This window comes from Ranitomeya variabilis, chromosome 4 (genome assembly GCF_051348905.1).
Source record: "Ranitomeya variabilis isolate aRanVar5 chromosome 4, aRanVar5.hap1, whole genome shotgun sequence".
NCBI classification, from domain to species: domain Eukaryota; kingdom Metazoa; phylum Chordata; class Amphibia; order Anura; family Dendrobatidae; genus Ranitomeya; species Ranitomeya variabilis.
The window spans coordinates 528,660,547-528,675,257 of NC_135235.1; the positions used below are offsets into that span (position 1 = coordinate 528,660,547).

Here is a 14,711-nt window from a genome sequence, read left to right on the forward strand (position 1 = left end):
ACATTCCCATCTTTCCCCCGCACCAGAGAATCCTTCGTTTCGCCATTTAGGGACTTTAAATTAACAGTGCTGCCGTTTGGCTTAGCCACTGCCCCCAGAGTTTTTAGGAAAACAATGGCTATGGCCATTCTACGCAGCAGGAGCATCCTCGTCATTCCTTATCTAGACGACATCCTCATCAAGGCCGCAACCCCCTCGGCGTGCCAGGAGAGTCTACGGATCACCCTAGGCACTCTTTCTCGTCTGAGCTGGATTGTCAAAACCGCATAGTCGGTTCTTATTCCGGTCCAACGTCTTGTTTTTCTGGAAATGCTTTTCAACACTGCCCAAGCAAAGATTTTCCTACCCAAGTAAAAGTCTCTAGCATTTATGCGCGGGTTTAGGTGTCTCAGAGGTTCTCTCACTTCCCGCCGATTCTGCATGAGTGTACTAGGCAAGATGGTTGCTTCAATGGAAGCGGTACCGTTTACTCAGTTCCACACGCATCTTCTCCAACTCTTCCTTCTAGCTAGATGGGACAAGTCGATCCGTTCTCTGGATTTATTTCTCAGTTCCTTCGCAGATAAAGCAGTCCCTGAAATGGTTGGAGTGTTCCCAATCGTTCCATCTGGGGAGGTCTTTCCTGCCTATTCGTTGGAATATAGTAACAACGGACGCCAGTCTTCTCGGCTGAGGAGCAGTTTTCCAAGATTTGACGGTCCAGGGTCGATGGTCAGCGCAGGAATCATCCCTTCCGATCAACATTCTGGAACTCCGAGCAATATTTCTCGCCCTGTTTTACTGGCAGGAAATTCTTCACGGATGTCCGAATCAAGTCAAGTCCGACAATGCCACGGCGGTGGCATATGACAACGATCAAGCGGGAACTCGAAGTCAGGCAGTGATGTCAGAGGTCGCTCGGATCCTGTCTTGGGCCGAGTAGAATGTACCAGCAATTTCCAAGGTACACATCCCAGGAGTCGAAAATTGGACGGCAGACTTTCTCAGCCGAGAAGGTCTTGCCCGCAGGCAAGCGGTCACTGTATCAGTCAGTCTTTCACAGGATCTGCCTCAGCTGGGGGACTCCGGACGTCGACCTCATGGTGTCCAGAGTCAACCACAAGGTTCCTCAGTTTGTGTCCAGATCACGCGACCTGCTAGCGATCAGTTTCGATGCACTAGCGATGCCCTGGACACAGTTCTCCTTTCCATACTTGTTTCTACCTCTAATGCTGATCCCCAGGGTAATCAAAAAGATAAGTGGAGGGAATACCCGTCATACGCATCGCTCTGGATTGGCCACGAAGACCCTGGTACGCAGAGTTGGTCAACCTTTTAGTGGACATCTTTTGTCGCAGGGGCCACTCTTCCACCAGAGTTCTCAGTCACTCAGTTTAGCGGCATGGCTGTTGAAGCCGCAATCTTGAAGTCAGCTGGGTTCTCTGATCAGGTTGTCCAGACCCTGATTAAAGCAAGGAAGCCTTCATCCTCTCTCATCTACCACTGTACATGGAAAGCATTTTTCGCTGGTGTGAGATTCATCGGATCGCACCAATGGTTTTTCACCTTCCATCCATTTTGTCTTTTCTGCAGTCGGGTCTGGAGTCCGGACTGTCCATTAGTTCTATTAAGGGACAAGTTTCTGCCCTTTCCATTATTTTCCAAAGGTATCTAAAAACATTGATTCAAGGAGTTGCTCACTCCTTTCCCACCTACCAGCCCCCCAGTGGATCCCTGGGATCTTAACTTAGTGCTCGATGTCTTACAGGAGTCTCCTTTTGAACCACTGCGTGAGATCCCTTTCACATTCTTTTCCTGGAAGGTCGCTTTCCTGGTCGCTATTACGTCAATTAGACGGGTTTAAGAGCTAGTGGCGCTTTCTTGTCTCCTTGTTTTTTCACCAGAACAAGGTGGTCCTAGGTCCGGTTCCAGCCTTTCCCCCTAAGGTGGTTTCCGGTTTTCATCTAAATGAGGACATCGTATTTCCATCCTTTTGTCTGTCCTCCTCTCACCCCCCGAAAGCGGTCACTAAACTGGACCTGGTGTGAGAGCTTTACCTGTTTAACTGTCCAGGACTGAGCCTCTTCGGCTCTCAGATTCTCTGTTCATAATCGCAGAAGGTCCACGGAAAGGTCTCCCTGCTTCCAGGTCTACCATTTCTCAGTGGATCCGTTCCACCTTTCTGGAAGCTTACTGTTTAGGACCCTTTCACACGTCAGTTTTTTGCCATCAGTCGCAATATATCGAATTTTGAAAAAAATTAATCCGGCGACTGATGCTGCCGGATTCCATTTTTTTCTCATAGACTTGCATTAGGGACGGATGGCCTCCCGTTTCATCCGTTCGCCAGATCTGTCGAAAATTGTCCGGAGACAACGGACAAAGTAACCTTTTTTTGTGCACGTCGAAAAATTGTTTGCTCGAATGGAAGCCTATGGGCGCCGGATCCATCAAATTACGGAATCCGGTGACGGATTCAGTTTTTTTTTTTAACTGAGCGTGCTCCGATATATTTTGGATCCAATTAGCCAGATCCGCTAGTCGGATCCGTCGAAAAAACAAATCCGTTGCATCAGTTTTTCACAATCTGCGACAGATCCGTTGAGCCAACGGATTATGTCTGATTGCAAAAAACTGATGTGTGAAAGGGGCCTTAGAGGTAGCGCACGCCCATTGAGGATCACAGCACACTCCACGCATTCGGTGGCGGCCTCCAGGACAGTGCGCCATCAGGCGTCTGCCTCGCAGCTCTGCAAAGCTGCTACATGGGCTGCCATTCATACTTTTAGCAAGTTTTCCAGGTTTCACGCTCATGCTTCATCAGATGTGAACCTTGATAGAAAGGTCCTGCAAGCTGCAGTGGCCTGAGCTCTGACTTGAAGATGATATACTTCTGCCCACCCTTGGGACTGCTTTGGGACGTCCCATGGTTTCCTGTGTCCCCCAATGAAGCGAGAGAGAAAGTAAGATTTTGGGTAATCTTTTTCTCTGAGCCTTTGGGGGGACACAGCACCCTCCCTGGTTTCTACTTCTCCTACTACTTGCTCAGTAACGGATTAGCTTTCTGTCAGTTGGTGGGTATATACTGGGGGGAGGAGGTAACCCTTTTTTTTGCATAGTGTCAACCTCCTAGTGGCAGCAGCATACACCCATGGTTTCCGGTGTCCCCCACTGAAGGCTCAGAGAAAAAGATTTTACGGTGAGTACCAAAAATCTTACTTTAGTACATGTAACCAACACAATTAAAACCATATAAAAGAATTGAACACCACAGGTATTGAAAGAATGGGGGACAACTGCCAGTAATTGTAATAGTGAATATCTTGCCAATAATAAAAGAAGTCTTTTTGTACTACATACAGTAGCTTATGGGAAAATGGAACCAAAGGTTTAAATATGATAATGACATAAAGATACATTTTAAGTGTATTAGATTTAAGTGTGTGTACAGAATCGCAGACCAATCACATGTAAGTGTGGTAAGATATAAAGTTCTCTATAGTGCTGTGCCCAAGTGGGCCTCATATGTTATAGATCTGGTATTGCACAAATGTAAAAACAATTCATTTAAATAATACCCACCAATTTAGTGTGTTTGGGTATAAGGTGCTCTATAGTGCTGTGCCTAAATAGGCCTTTTATATAATAGATCAGGTATTGCACAAATCTAATAAAAAATTCATATAAATGATACCCAAAGAGGTCCAGGAGTATTGGCAATGTATTAGCAGGGTCCCACGATGCCCGACACGCGTTTCCCATATGATGTGTAGTACATAAAGACTTATTCATAAGATACTTATTATTACGATTGCTGGTAGTTGTCAAGATAAGATAAAGAATATACGCTCCACGCCTGTGGGAGAGGAAACGCGTGCATATTCATTAACTTAATGAGCGGTGCCACGTGATCGCTTAGCAACTGCATGGGGGAGGGGTGAGTATGATGTTTTCCGGAAGCCTGCAGCTGTCACTGTGCGCTATAAGAGAAATTAATATTAATTTCTCTTTAGCAGCTGGGCAGTTAGGCTATGTGCACACGTTCAGGATTTCTTGCAGAAAATTCCTGAGAAAAACCTGAAATTTTCTGCAAGAAATCTGCATGCGTTTTTGCCGAGTTTTTGGTGCGTTTTTTTCCGGACATTTCCCAATGCATTTTATAGTGGGAAATCCGCAAAAAAACCCGCAAAATTAATGAACATGCTGCGTTTTTTACCGCGATGCGTTTTTTTTGCGGAAAAAAAACGCATCATGTGCACAAAAATTGCGGAATTCATTCTAAATGATGGGATGCATATTGTATGCTGTTTTTTTGCGGTTTTATAGCGTTTTTATCGCGAAAAATCAGCAACGTGTGCACACAGCCTTACAGCCACAGCCGCCGACTCCTGCCGCTGCTCCGCTGCTCCCCTTCTCCAGCCGGCTTTCTGGACAATGACTCGTGTATAAGCCGAAGGGGGCGTTTTCAGCACAAAAAAGTGCTAAAAAACTCTGCTTATACGTGAGTATATATGGTAAATAAAATTTATGATTTTATGTGGCTTGCATTTCTTCTTCTTTTGGTGTTTCTTATGATGCATACTAGCCCCCATATGTATGGATTATTATTTTAGGTGTTCTGTTAAACGAGATGAGGAAACCTTCTTAATGGACTGCAAAGAGTTGTCTATAATTTAGTCCCCTAATATTTTATCAAGTGCCCCAAAATTGACTAAATGTACTGTTGTAAACCTTTGAAGTGCAACTACCATGTCCTGTATCAGCACCACTGATCACAGGAGAGCTACTAGCAGGCAGGACTCCTCTCCTTGGGAGCCTCTTTCTTGCTGCCTTCACCTTTGTTAACCAGAGCCGACAGCTTTTGTAAAAGCAACTCCCTCTTTAGTGTCAACCAACCATTACATGGGCACACATTCATTGGAAATGTTTCCATTTATCCTGGTGCCACTTTTTCCAGACTTTCTGCAATCATCAGGGGGTTCAGCAACCCTATATACAGCAAACTGCTGATCATCAGGTATTCTACTTTTAGAAAAGGGGATATTTAGATAGGACATTTTAACTCTTTCTTGACTTTTCAAACTCTACAAATTCTTTGTGCACCTCTAAAAGACTAGTTGATCTCTTCTGCACAGTACTATGTCCTTTCACCAATGTAGCAGCACAATGGTGGACTTTGATAGGCAAAATAGATTAAACAACGACAAGTCCAGAATAGTTGCTTCTTTCCTGTTGATCCTCAGAGGATATCATTAATTAACAAAAATGATTCTTGTCCAAGTATAAAATTATAATACCTGCAAGCCTGATACAGGTTTTACTTTTAAGGCATAATTCACCCCAAAGTTTTTATAATCAGTGATCACCAATTCAGAGGTAAAGGTATGTTGTAAGCAGTCTGATCAGAGGTAAAGAAAAATGCATACCAGGCTAAGGATTTCTTCACTGGCTCATTGGGATAAAGTGACTTGGATGTGTTCTGCAAATGCTTCTTTTTACATTTGTGCAAAATCCTAATGGGATGTTACCAGGTTTGGAGAAATTACCAATTGTTTTCGGCTCCCTGGATATCATAGGTCTCTGTACTCTGTCCATACACATTAGATAGATGCTTGATAAATCTGTTTCTGGGGGAGTATCCTGATTGTTTCCAGAGACATGTAGCAGGAGGAGTTATATTTGGATATGTTGAATTTATTTGTGCCTGTTGAGAAGCCACTTACGGTAATGAGTGTGCATGTGTGGGTGACCAGTGATGGGATGGTGCTCTCTTCTGCATGTTTGTGTATGTACAGTATGTATGTCTGCATGCATATACATGCAGCGAGTGAAATAAGTATTGAACACATCACCAAGTTTCTATGTAAATATATTTCTAAAGGTGCTATTGGCATTGTGTTCTCACCGGACGTTGGTAACAACTAGAGATGAGCGAACATCATCGGCTCCCTCCTTATTCGGCAAGCTATAGCACTTACTGAAGAAGCGGCCATCTGGAACCCGCATACCTGGAGCATTCCCGATGATCAGCTGTTCGACGCCGCAGCTGCATGTGTCGTGGCTGTGTGACAGTCACAAAACACAGGCTCTCCATGTATGTATTGTGAATGTCACACCCGCGACACATGCAGTTGCGGCGCCGAACAGCTGATCATCGGGAGCGCTCCAGTTATCCGGGTTCCCGATGCAGCTTCTTCATTGAGCGCTATAGCTTACTGAAGGAGGGAGCCGACTATGTTCGCTCATCTCTAGTAACAATTCATCCAATCCACACAGGCAAATCAAACCATGTGTTTATTTAATAAGTTTTATGTATAATAATAATCTTTTTATATAGCGCTAACATATCTCGCAGCGCTATACAATTTGCACACATTATTTTCGCTGTCCCCGATGGGGCTCACAATCTAAATTCCCTATCAGTATGTCTTTGGAATGTGAGAGGAAACCGGACAACCCGGAGGAAACCCACGCAAAACGGGGAGGACATACAAACTCCTTGCAGATGTTGTCCTTGGTGGGATTTAATCCCAAGGCTCCAGCGCTGCAAGGCTGCAGTGCTAACCACTGAGCCACCGTGCCACCCCTAGAATAATGAGAAATAACACAAGAAAAAAAAATATTGAACACATGGAGAGGTGCAAAAAGCCATGGAAAGTCATGACACCAGCTGAAATCTCCAGTAATTAGAAAACAATCCTGCCACTTAGTGAAAAATATCAGCTGGTTAAACTGATAGCCTATAAAAAAAGGTGTGGCACCTTGGTATTGAGACACAAGAAACTTCCCATGATGGGTAAAACCAGTGTGCCATCTTAAGACCTTCAAAACCTTATTGTAGCAAAACATACTGATGGCATTGGGTACAGAATAATTTCTAAACTACTGAAGGTGTCCCAATGAGCACTGTTGGGGCCATAATCCAGAAGTGGAAAGAACATCATTTCCCCATAAACTGACCACTATTAGGTGCTCCCTGCAAGATTTCAAACAGGAGTGAAAATAATTATCGGAAGAGTTGTCGAAGAGTCAATGACCACCTGTGGAGAGCTATAGGTGGTCCTGGAATCGGCAGGCAGGGCCGGCGTTTAGCACAGGCAGACGCCTGGGGCCCCCACCTAGAAAGGGGGCCCCCTACCTCTGCAGCCCCTGTATAAAGTGCCCAGAGGGTGTACAGCAGTGGCATCTCTCCCAAACCCCCCTGGAGACCCCCTCAGTGCTGTGATTTACTCATGTGGTCCGGAGCTCTGTGCTGTTTGCTGTAGGATCAGGTTTCACAGTCACATACAGCAGGGAGCAGCATAGGCTCTGACCACAGTCACTGCTGGTAATCTGACAGGGCGACCTCCTGTCACTACTGTCTGGATGACACAAGACGGGAATATTGTCTGCTGAATAAGGGTATTTATTTTCTAGAAATAAATGAATTCCCACGTGAAACAATAAGGGTAAACCATACACATATAGTACAGGTGTCCATAGGAATCAGCGTTTTTGGTGCATTTTTTTTTTTTTTTTGTAGCCAAAGCCTGCTTTCTTGGCAGTAAAAACACTGCTTTCAAAGCACCCGTTTTTTTAGGGTATGTGCAGAGGATCCAGAAATGGCAGCCCTTGGATGCAGTGGACATGTGCTGTGTCCAAAGTGCTGCCATCTTTTAAACACAGGTGATTCCGTGTGCGTTCATTGACCTGTGCGGAATCCCTGCGTCCTATACATTGCAGGGGTGAGATTTCTCTTGTGGAGACTCGCATCTACGCCATATAAATTGACATGCTGCAGCCTGGAGAGATGCGCCCCATGTCCGTCTCTGCAGGTGGGGTGCGGGTATCGGTGCGCGCATAGTAGAGATGGAATTTCCTGAAATCCCATCCACTATACTGTAACATCTGGCCGCTGCAGGTTGGACGCTGCACAAGTACACAGCAGCCGACCCGCAGCGTTAACTGACTGTGGGCACATACCCTTAGAGCTTTTGCTGTTTGTTTTTTACAGTATGCATTTTGTCTACAGTAGATGTTTAATAAAGTTAGTGTTATTCACAAAAAATGCAGTGAAAAACAGCATTGCCACATTTGCAGCATTTTTAAAACTTTTTCATTGCTTTCTACGGGTGAAAAAAATTGCTAGAAGTGACATGCTGCAGATTTAAAAAACGCTGCAGTTGTGAAATTCAGTCAGGGGAAAATAAAAGGGTGTACAGGAGATTTCTGAAAATCTCAGTTTTTGCTTGTGCTGTAAAATGCTGTAAACTTCTTATTTGCAGAAGACAGCGCTGCAAAAATTCTGCATATGAACATGGCGAAAAGCTGCTTTTCAAAGGCCAGCAAAACAGGAGATTTCCGAAATCTCCTGCAGGCGCTTGTTTGTTTTCTGACTGGATTTCAGAACTGTAGCGCTTTTTAAATCCCTTCAGTTTTACCTGCAGATTTACCGCGGATTTATCGTGGAATTACCGCGTTTTTTGTGCGGTTTTCAACAGCGTTTTTACCCCTGCGGATTCCTATTATGGAGCAGGTGTAAAACGCTGCGGAATCCGCACAAAGAATTGACATGCTGCAGAAAATACAATGCAGCGTTTCCGCGTGGTATTTTCCGCAGCATGTGTACTGCGGATTTTGTTTTCCATAGGTTTACATGGTGCTGTACAACGCATGGAAAACTGCTGCAGATCCACAGCAAAATCCGCAACGTGTGCACACACCCTGAAAAACACGTCACCACTTCTGTATTTCTCACCCTCCTGGTTTTGGCTTACATATGCTGATGTGAAATACTGACCAAACACTCAACGTGTGAACGTGGCCTTAAACATACTGTAGACAAAACAAACATCCTCACTCCAAAATAAAGCTGAAAAAAGTGTGAAGAACACCACAAGACAAGCTGAAAACCAGGGGTTTTGAACACAACATTTTTACTGCTAATAGAAAAGGTTTTGGCTGCTGAAAAAAAAAATGCTGCATGTGAACATAGTCTTAGTCTGAAACGCTATGTCTATCTGTGGTGTTACATAGGACTGCAGGTGACATCTACTACATTATCTGTTCTCAGAGTTAGCAATGTTTTATCTGAAGAGTTAAAAAAAAAATTAAAAGGGGGTTGGGGCAACTCTTTGTCTTGGGCCCCCAATCTTTTCTGACCCTAGCAATGCCCCTGCGTACAGCTAATAGTGGCAGACCCGTTGGCCGATATAAGGCCCCTAAATATGGGGGCCACAGTGCAATGTTATCATTTGGGGCCCCCACTTTAAATTTTTGCCTAGGGCCCCACTTTGTCTAAAACCGGCCCTGTCGGCAGGTGCAATTTTTTCAGTGAACCTCCATGGCTTGAATCCACGCTCACCACACAAGACTCCATTTCTAAACAAAAAGCATATTCCAGCGCTTTAAGTTTGCTCAACGACACTTAGACAAGCCTGTGAAATACTGGGAGAATACAGTCTCGTCAGATGAAAACAAAATTGAACCCTTTGTATGCCATAATACACACCATGTTTAGGAGCCAAAAGGCACTGCATATTTCCCCCAAAACACCAAACCAACAATGAAGTTTGTAGGTGGGAACATCATGATGTGGGGCTGTTTTTCAGCATACGGCACTGGCAAACTTCATATGATTGACGGAAGGATGAATGGACAAATGTACCGAGACATTCTTGATTAAAATCTGCTGTCATCTACCAGGATGGTGAAGATGAAACGAGGGTGGACATTTCAGTAAAACAATGATCTCAAATGCACAGCCAAGGAAATTCTTTATTATTATTATTATTATTTATTTATATAGTACCATTGATTCCAATTGATTTCAGAGAGAGACAATCTGCTAGAATAGCCCACCAGTCAACTGACCTGAATCCAATATAAAATCTATGGAAGGAATTAAAGCTCAGAATTCATAAAGTCCACGGAACCTACAGGATCTAAAGAGTATTTGTGTGGAAGAATGGGCTAAAATCACACCGGAGCAAATCCGTTCAACTAGTTTCTCCATTCAGGAGGCTTCTTGAAGCTGTCTTTGCTAAAAGGGCATTTCTACCAAGTACTAAACAAACTTCAAAAAGTGTGTTCAATACTTTTCCCTGTCATTTTTCATTTCACTTTTCACAAATTACTTAATTTATGAGCATCTATGGTTTGATTTCTTTGCCTGTGTGTATTGGATGGGTTGTTACTGACATCCTGGTGAGAAGTTCATGTCAAAAGCACATTTAGAAATATATTTACCGTACTTAGAAAATTGGTGACGTGTTCCATACTTTTTTTTACCCTCTTTATGAATGTGTGTGTGCGTCTAGTAGAATGCAGCGCCCCCTCTTATCACTAGATATCCACATATGTGCTTTGGTTGCCTCACAAATTGTATTTATACCTTTGGATCATCATTTGTGGGATGCTAAGTGGCTCCTTTTGAGGTGTTAATGTTTCCTGTATGTGATGCTAATAGGGAATAATGACTTGATGCTGTAAAAGCACAGCCTCTCCAAAGCATGCCACCACGTGAGAGGTTGCAGTCAGTCTGATCTTTACTCACTCTTGCCTCTTTGCTGCTATCCCTGTTCTTTATAGACAGGCTGCATCGATGGCATCATCACTACTGCATGTGACTTCTGCAGCCAATTGCAAAGCTCAACGGTATCATACCGATTACTTGTGCATCACTGCTGAGCTCAGTGATTGGCTGCCTTGGTTATGTCATGACGCCACTGATGTAGCTTGGCAACAAAGAACAAGACCATAAGCAGAGAGGCTAGCCATGGTAAAGCTCAATTTGTTACTGATAACCTCTGCAAACCCATGGAATATAAAGCATTTTTTGGAAACTCCCTTTGTCTAGATGGCGACTTACACTTATTTCAGCCCAGTTTGAGACTGGTCCTTATCCATTTGGCAGCTAGTTGTATTGTTCTTTTTAATCAATTAGTGTGTTTTCCTGAGAACTCTGCTTTTGTATAATTAATTCAGTTCTGCTTAACTAAACTATCCTTTTTCACAGTCCTATGGAAGTTATCCCTTTCAAACCCGTCAAGAGGAATAAGGAGAAAAGGCCTCGTCATCTTCTCACTGATCTCCCGTTGCCTCCTGAACTGCTAGGAGGGGATCCATCTCCTCCAGATTCACCAGAGCCTAAAGCGGCAACACCTCCTCAGCAAGCTTTAAGGAAGAGACCAAAGTAAGTCTCTAATATCCACTATACAAAATTAGTCTCATCGATATGTCCACACTATGTGATGAAAATAACCTCCATTATATAATCATATGGTATATATGTTCTGCACTGTATAATTATCTGCAGTTAACGCTGTGGTTGTCCTATATTTTATCTGTGTCTTGGAAAAATTGCTTCCAATACTTTGTGGTTGTGGCATTCAGCAGTATGCTCAAGTCCAGGATTTATCTTACTGTTTATTTGGCCGGATATTATTATTTATTATTATAGCGCCATTTATTCCACGGCGCTTTACATAATAAAAACAAGTACAGTAATCTTAAACAATACAAGTCACGACTGGTACAGGAGGAGAGAGGACCCTGCCCGCGATGGCTCACAATCTACAAGGAATGGGTGAGGATACAGTAGGTGAGGGTAGAGCTGGTCGTGCAGTGGGTTGGTCGATCCGTGGTTATCTGATGTGCTGCATGAATATTGAGGAAATGCCACTAATTAGGATCTTCTCTTAACACTTAAGACAATGCAAATCCTTCCTTTTTCTTCAAACATGTTCCAGCCTAGATATTCATATTAACGTTCTTACTTGTTTTCTGTCCTTGTGTGTTAGAATTTGCTGTCCCCGCTATGGCGAAAGAAAGCAGAAAGAAATTGATTGGGGAAAGCGATGTGTGGACAAGTTTGACATTATTGGCATCATTGGAGAAGGGACCTATGGACAAGTGTATAAAGCCAAGGACAAAGACACTGGTAAGTAATGTATAGTTATGTCAGAAATTATATAGTGCAAGAATGGGAAAAAAGCTGCCTATTACCTAAGTAATGTGGTTATCTTAGTGAGTCTGTTATATTAACCCCTTAGGGACAGAGCCAATTTGGTACTTAATGACCCAGCCAATTTTTACAATTCTGACCACTGTCACTTTATGAGGTAATAACTCTGGAATGCTTCAACGGATCCCACTGATTCTGAGAATTGTTTTTTTGTGACATATTGTACTTCATCTTAGTGGTAAAATTTCTTCGATATGACTTGTGTTTATTTATGGAAAAAAAAATGAAATTTGGCCAAAATTTTGCAATTTTCAAACTTTTTGTTAGGACGTTATAAGGGTTAAAAGTTGACCAGCGATTTCCCATTTTTCCCACAAAATTTACAAAGTGTTGCTGCGGATGTATCAGGGGGCCCCATTTCTCTCTCTGCTGATGTGCGATCACATCAGAGAGGACAGAAATTTAAGTGGGAAATCAGACTTTTTTTTTTTTTTCGGTCGCCGTTATTCGGCGATCACAACACTGGGGTCGGTAAAAACTGACCCAAATCATGTTCTCTGGGGTCTCAGCTACCCCCGGTAGCCTAGATCCCAGAGAAATTCTGACTCTTGGGGGCGCTATGCACTTATTTCTCGGAATCGTTAAAAAGTGGCGCTGAGGCATAAGTACCCTTAACTGCCACTGTTAAATGGCGTATCGACGGTCGTTAAGGGGTTAAAGGGAACCTGTCCAGTCCCCTGTCTCCAGCCGCTATTCTATAGATATGGGTGCAGACTCTTTTGTTTTAATCTGGCAGTGCAATACTAACACTGCAGAGTTTAAGCTCTTTCCCACCCTTGACGCATCCATAAGTCCCTGTGACCTGTGTCTTATTGACCTCGGCCGTATGGATACGTCCCAGCGATTTTGCATGCACACAGGCCATGCGCCTGATTGCCAACGGTTGTCGGCTGATTCTGACAGCTGATACTAAGTGCCAGGAGCGATCCGCACCGCTCCCAGCACTTTAACCCCCTTCATGCTGTGATCGAACTCGATCGCAGCATTTTGGGAAATGATAGAGGGATGACAGCCCTTCTGCCATTGGTTCGGAGACCCCGCGAAGGGACGTGGGGTCCCAACCCTTGCCATGGTGACCTGACATCAGAGCTAGGAAAGTAGCTTGATTATGCACAGTGCATGATCAGCAACTTTTTCAGTCAGTGCAGAGCTGACAGTTTACTGCTGCATCCCCAGCGATCAGCTTGCAAAAAATGATAGTCCCATAGTGGGACAAAGTAAAAGTTGTTTTTTTTTTAAATTGTAGAAACATAAAAAAAAAAGAAATATATTGTACACTTAACCCCTTTCTGACATATTAGACGTTCTATCCCGTTGAGGTGGGGTGGGCCCGTATGACCACCGACGGGATAGTACGTCATATGCGATCGGCCCCGGCACACTGCGATCAAACATGATCGCAGTGTTCCGGCGGTATAGGGAAGCATCGCGCAGGGCGATGTGATCGCGTTGCTCCGAGGGTCTCTTACCTCCTCCTCCCTGCAGCAGGCCCGGATCCAAAATGGCTGCTGCATCCGGTCCTGCAGGGAGGTGGCTTCACAGCGCCTGCTCAGAGCAGGCGCCGGGAAGCCTCCAGGAGTGCACATCAGTGCACAGCAAAGTGTCAGATCAGAGATCTTACACTATAACATGATGTTATAGTGTAAAAAAATATATATATATTCACGTGTGTGTAAAAAAAAAAAAAAAAAAAAAAATTGTTCCTATAAATACATTTCTTTATCTAAATAAAAAAAAAACACAATAAAAGTACACACATGTATAGTATCGTCGCGTCCGTAACGACCCGACCTATAAAACTGTCCCACCAGTTAACCCCAACCCCTTCTGTGAACACCGTAAAAAAACAAACAAAAAAAAAAAAAACAGAGGCAAAAAACAACGCTTTATTATCATACTGCCAAACAAAAAGTGGAATAACACGCGATCAAAAAGACGGATATAAATAACCATGGTACCGCTGAAAACGTCATCTTGTCCCACAAAAAACGAGCCGCCATACAGGGTCATCAAAGAAAAAATACAAAAGTTATAGTCCTCAGAATAAAGCGATGCAAAAATAATAATTTTTTCTATAAAATAGTTTATCGTATAAAAGCGCCAAAACATAAAAAAATGATATAAATGAGGTATCGCTGTAATCGTACTGACCCGAAGAATAAAACTGCTTTATCCATTTTACCAAACGCGGAACGGTATAAACGCCTCCCCCAAAAGAAATTCATGAATAGCGGGTTTTTGGTCATTCTGCCTCACAAAAATCGGAATAAAAAGCGATCAAAAAATGTCACGTGCCCGAAAATGTTACCAATAAAAACGTCAACTCGTCCCGCAAAAAATAAGACGTCACATGACTCTATGGACCAAAATATGGAAAAATTATAGCTCTCAAAATGTGGTAACGCAAAAAATATTTTTGGCAATAAAAAGCGTCTTTCAGTGTGTGACAGCTGCCAATCATAAAAATCTGCTAAAAAACCCACTATAAAAGTAAATCAAACCCCCCTCTCTTCACCCCCTTAGTTAAGGAAAAATTAAAAAAATGTTTTTATTTCCATTTTCCCGTTAGGGTTAGGGTTTGGATTACATTTACGGCTGGGAATAGGGTTGGGATTAGGGTTAGGGGTGTGTCAGGGTTAGGGTTGTGGTTAGGGTTACAGTTGAGATTAGGGTTAGGGGTGTGTTTGGATTAGGGTTTCAGTTATAATTGGGGGGGTTTCCACTGTTT

General features: G+C 43.3%; 1 protein-coding gene across 4 annotated transcripts in view; it reads left to right on the plus strand.

Moving 5' to 3' along the window:
- Positions 1 to 14,711, plus strand: part of CDK12 (cyclin dependent kinase 12) — a 301,155-nt gene that overhangs the window by 13,226 nt on the left and 273,218 nt on the right. For all 4 annotated transcript variants that reach the window (XM_077252347.1, XM_077252346.1, XM_077252349.1 and 1 more), the window contains exons 3-4: positions 10,976 to 11,152; positions 11,760 to 11,899. In XM_077252347.1, coding sequence (XP_077108462.1) covers positions 10,976 to 11,152; positions 11,760 to 11,899 — 317 coding nt within the window. The remainder of the gene's footprint in view (positions 1 to 10,975; positions 11,153 to 11,759; positions 11,900 to 14,711) is intronic.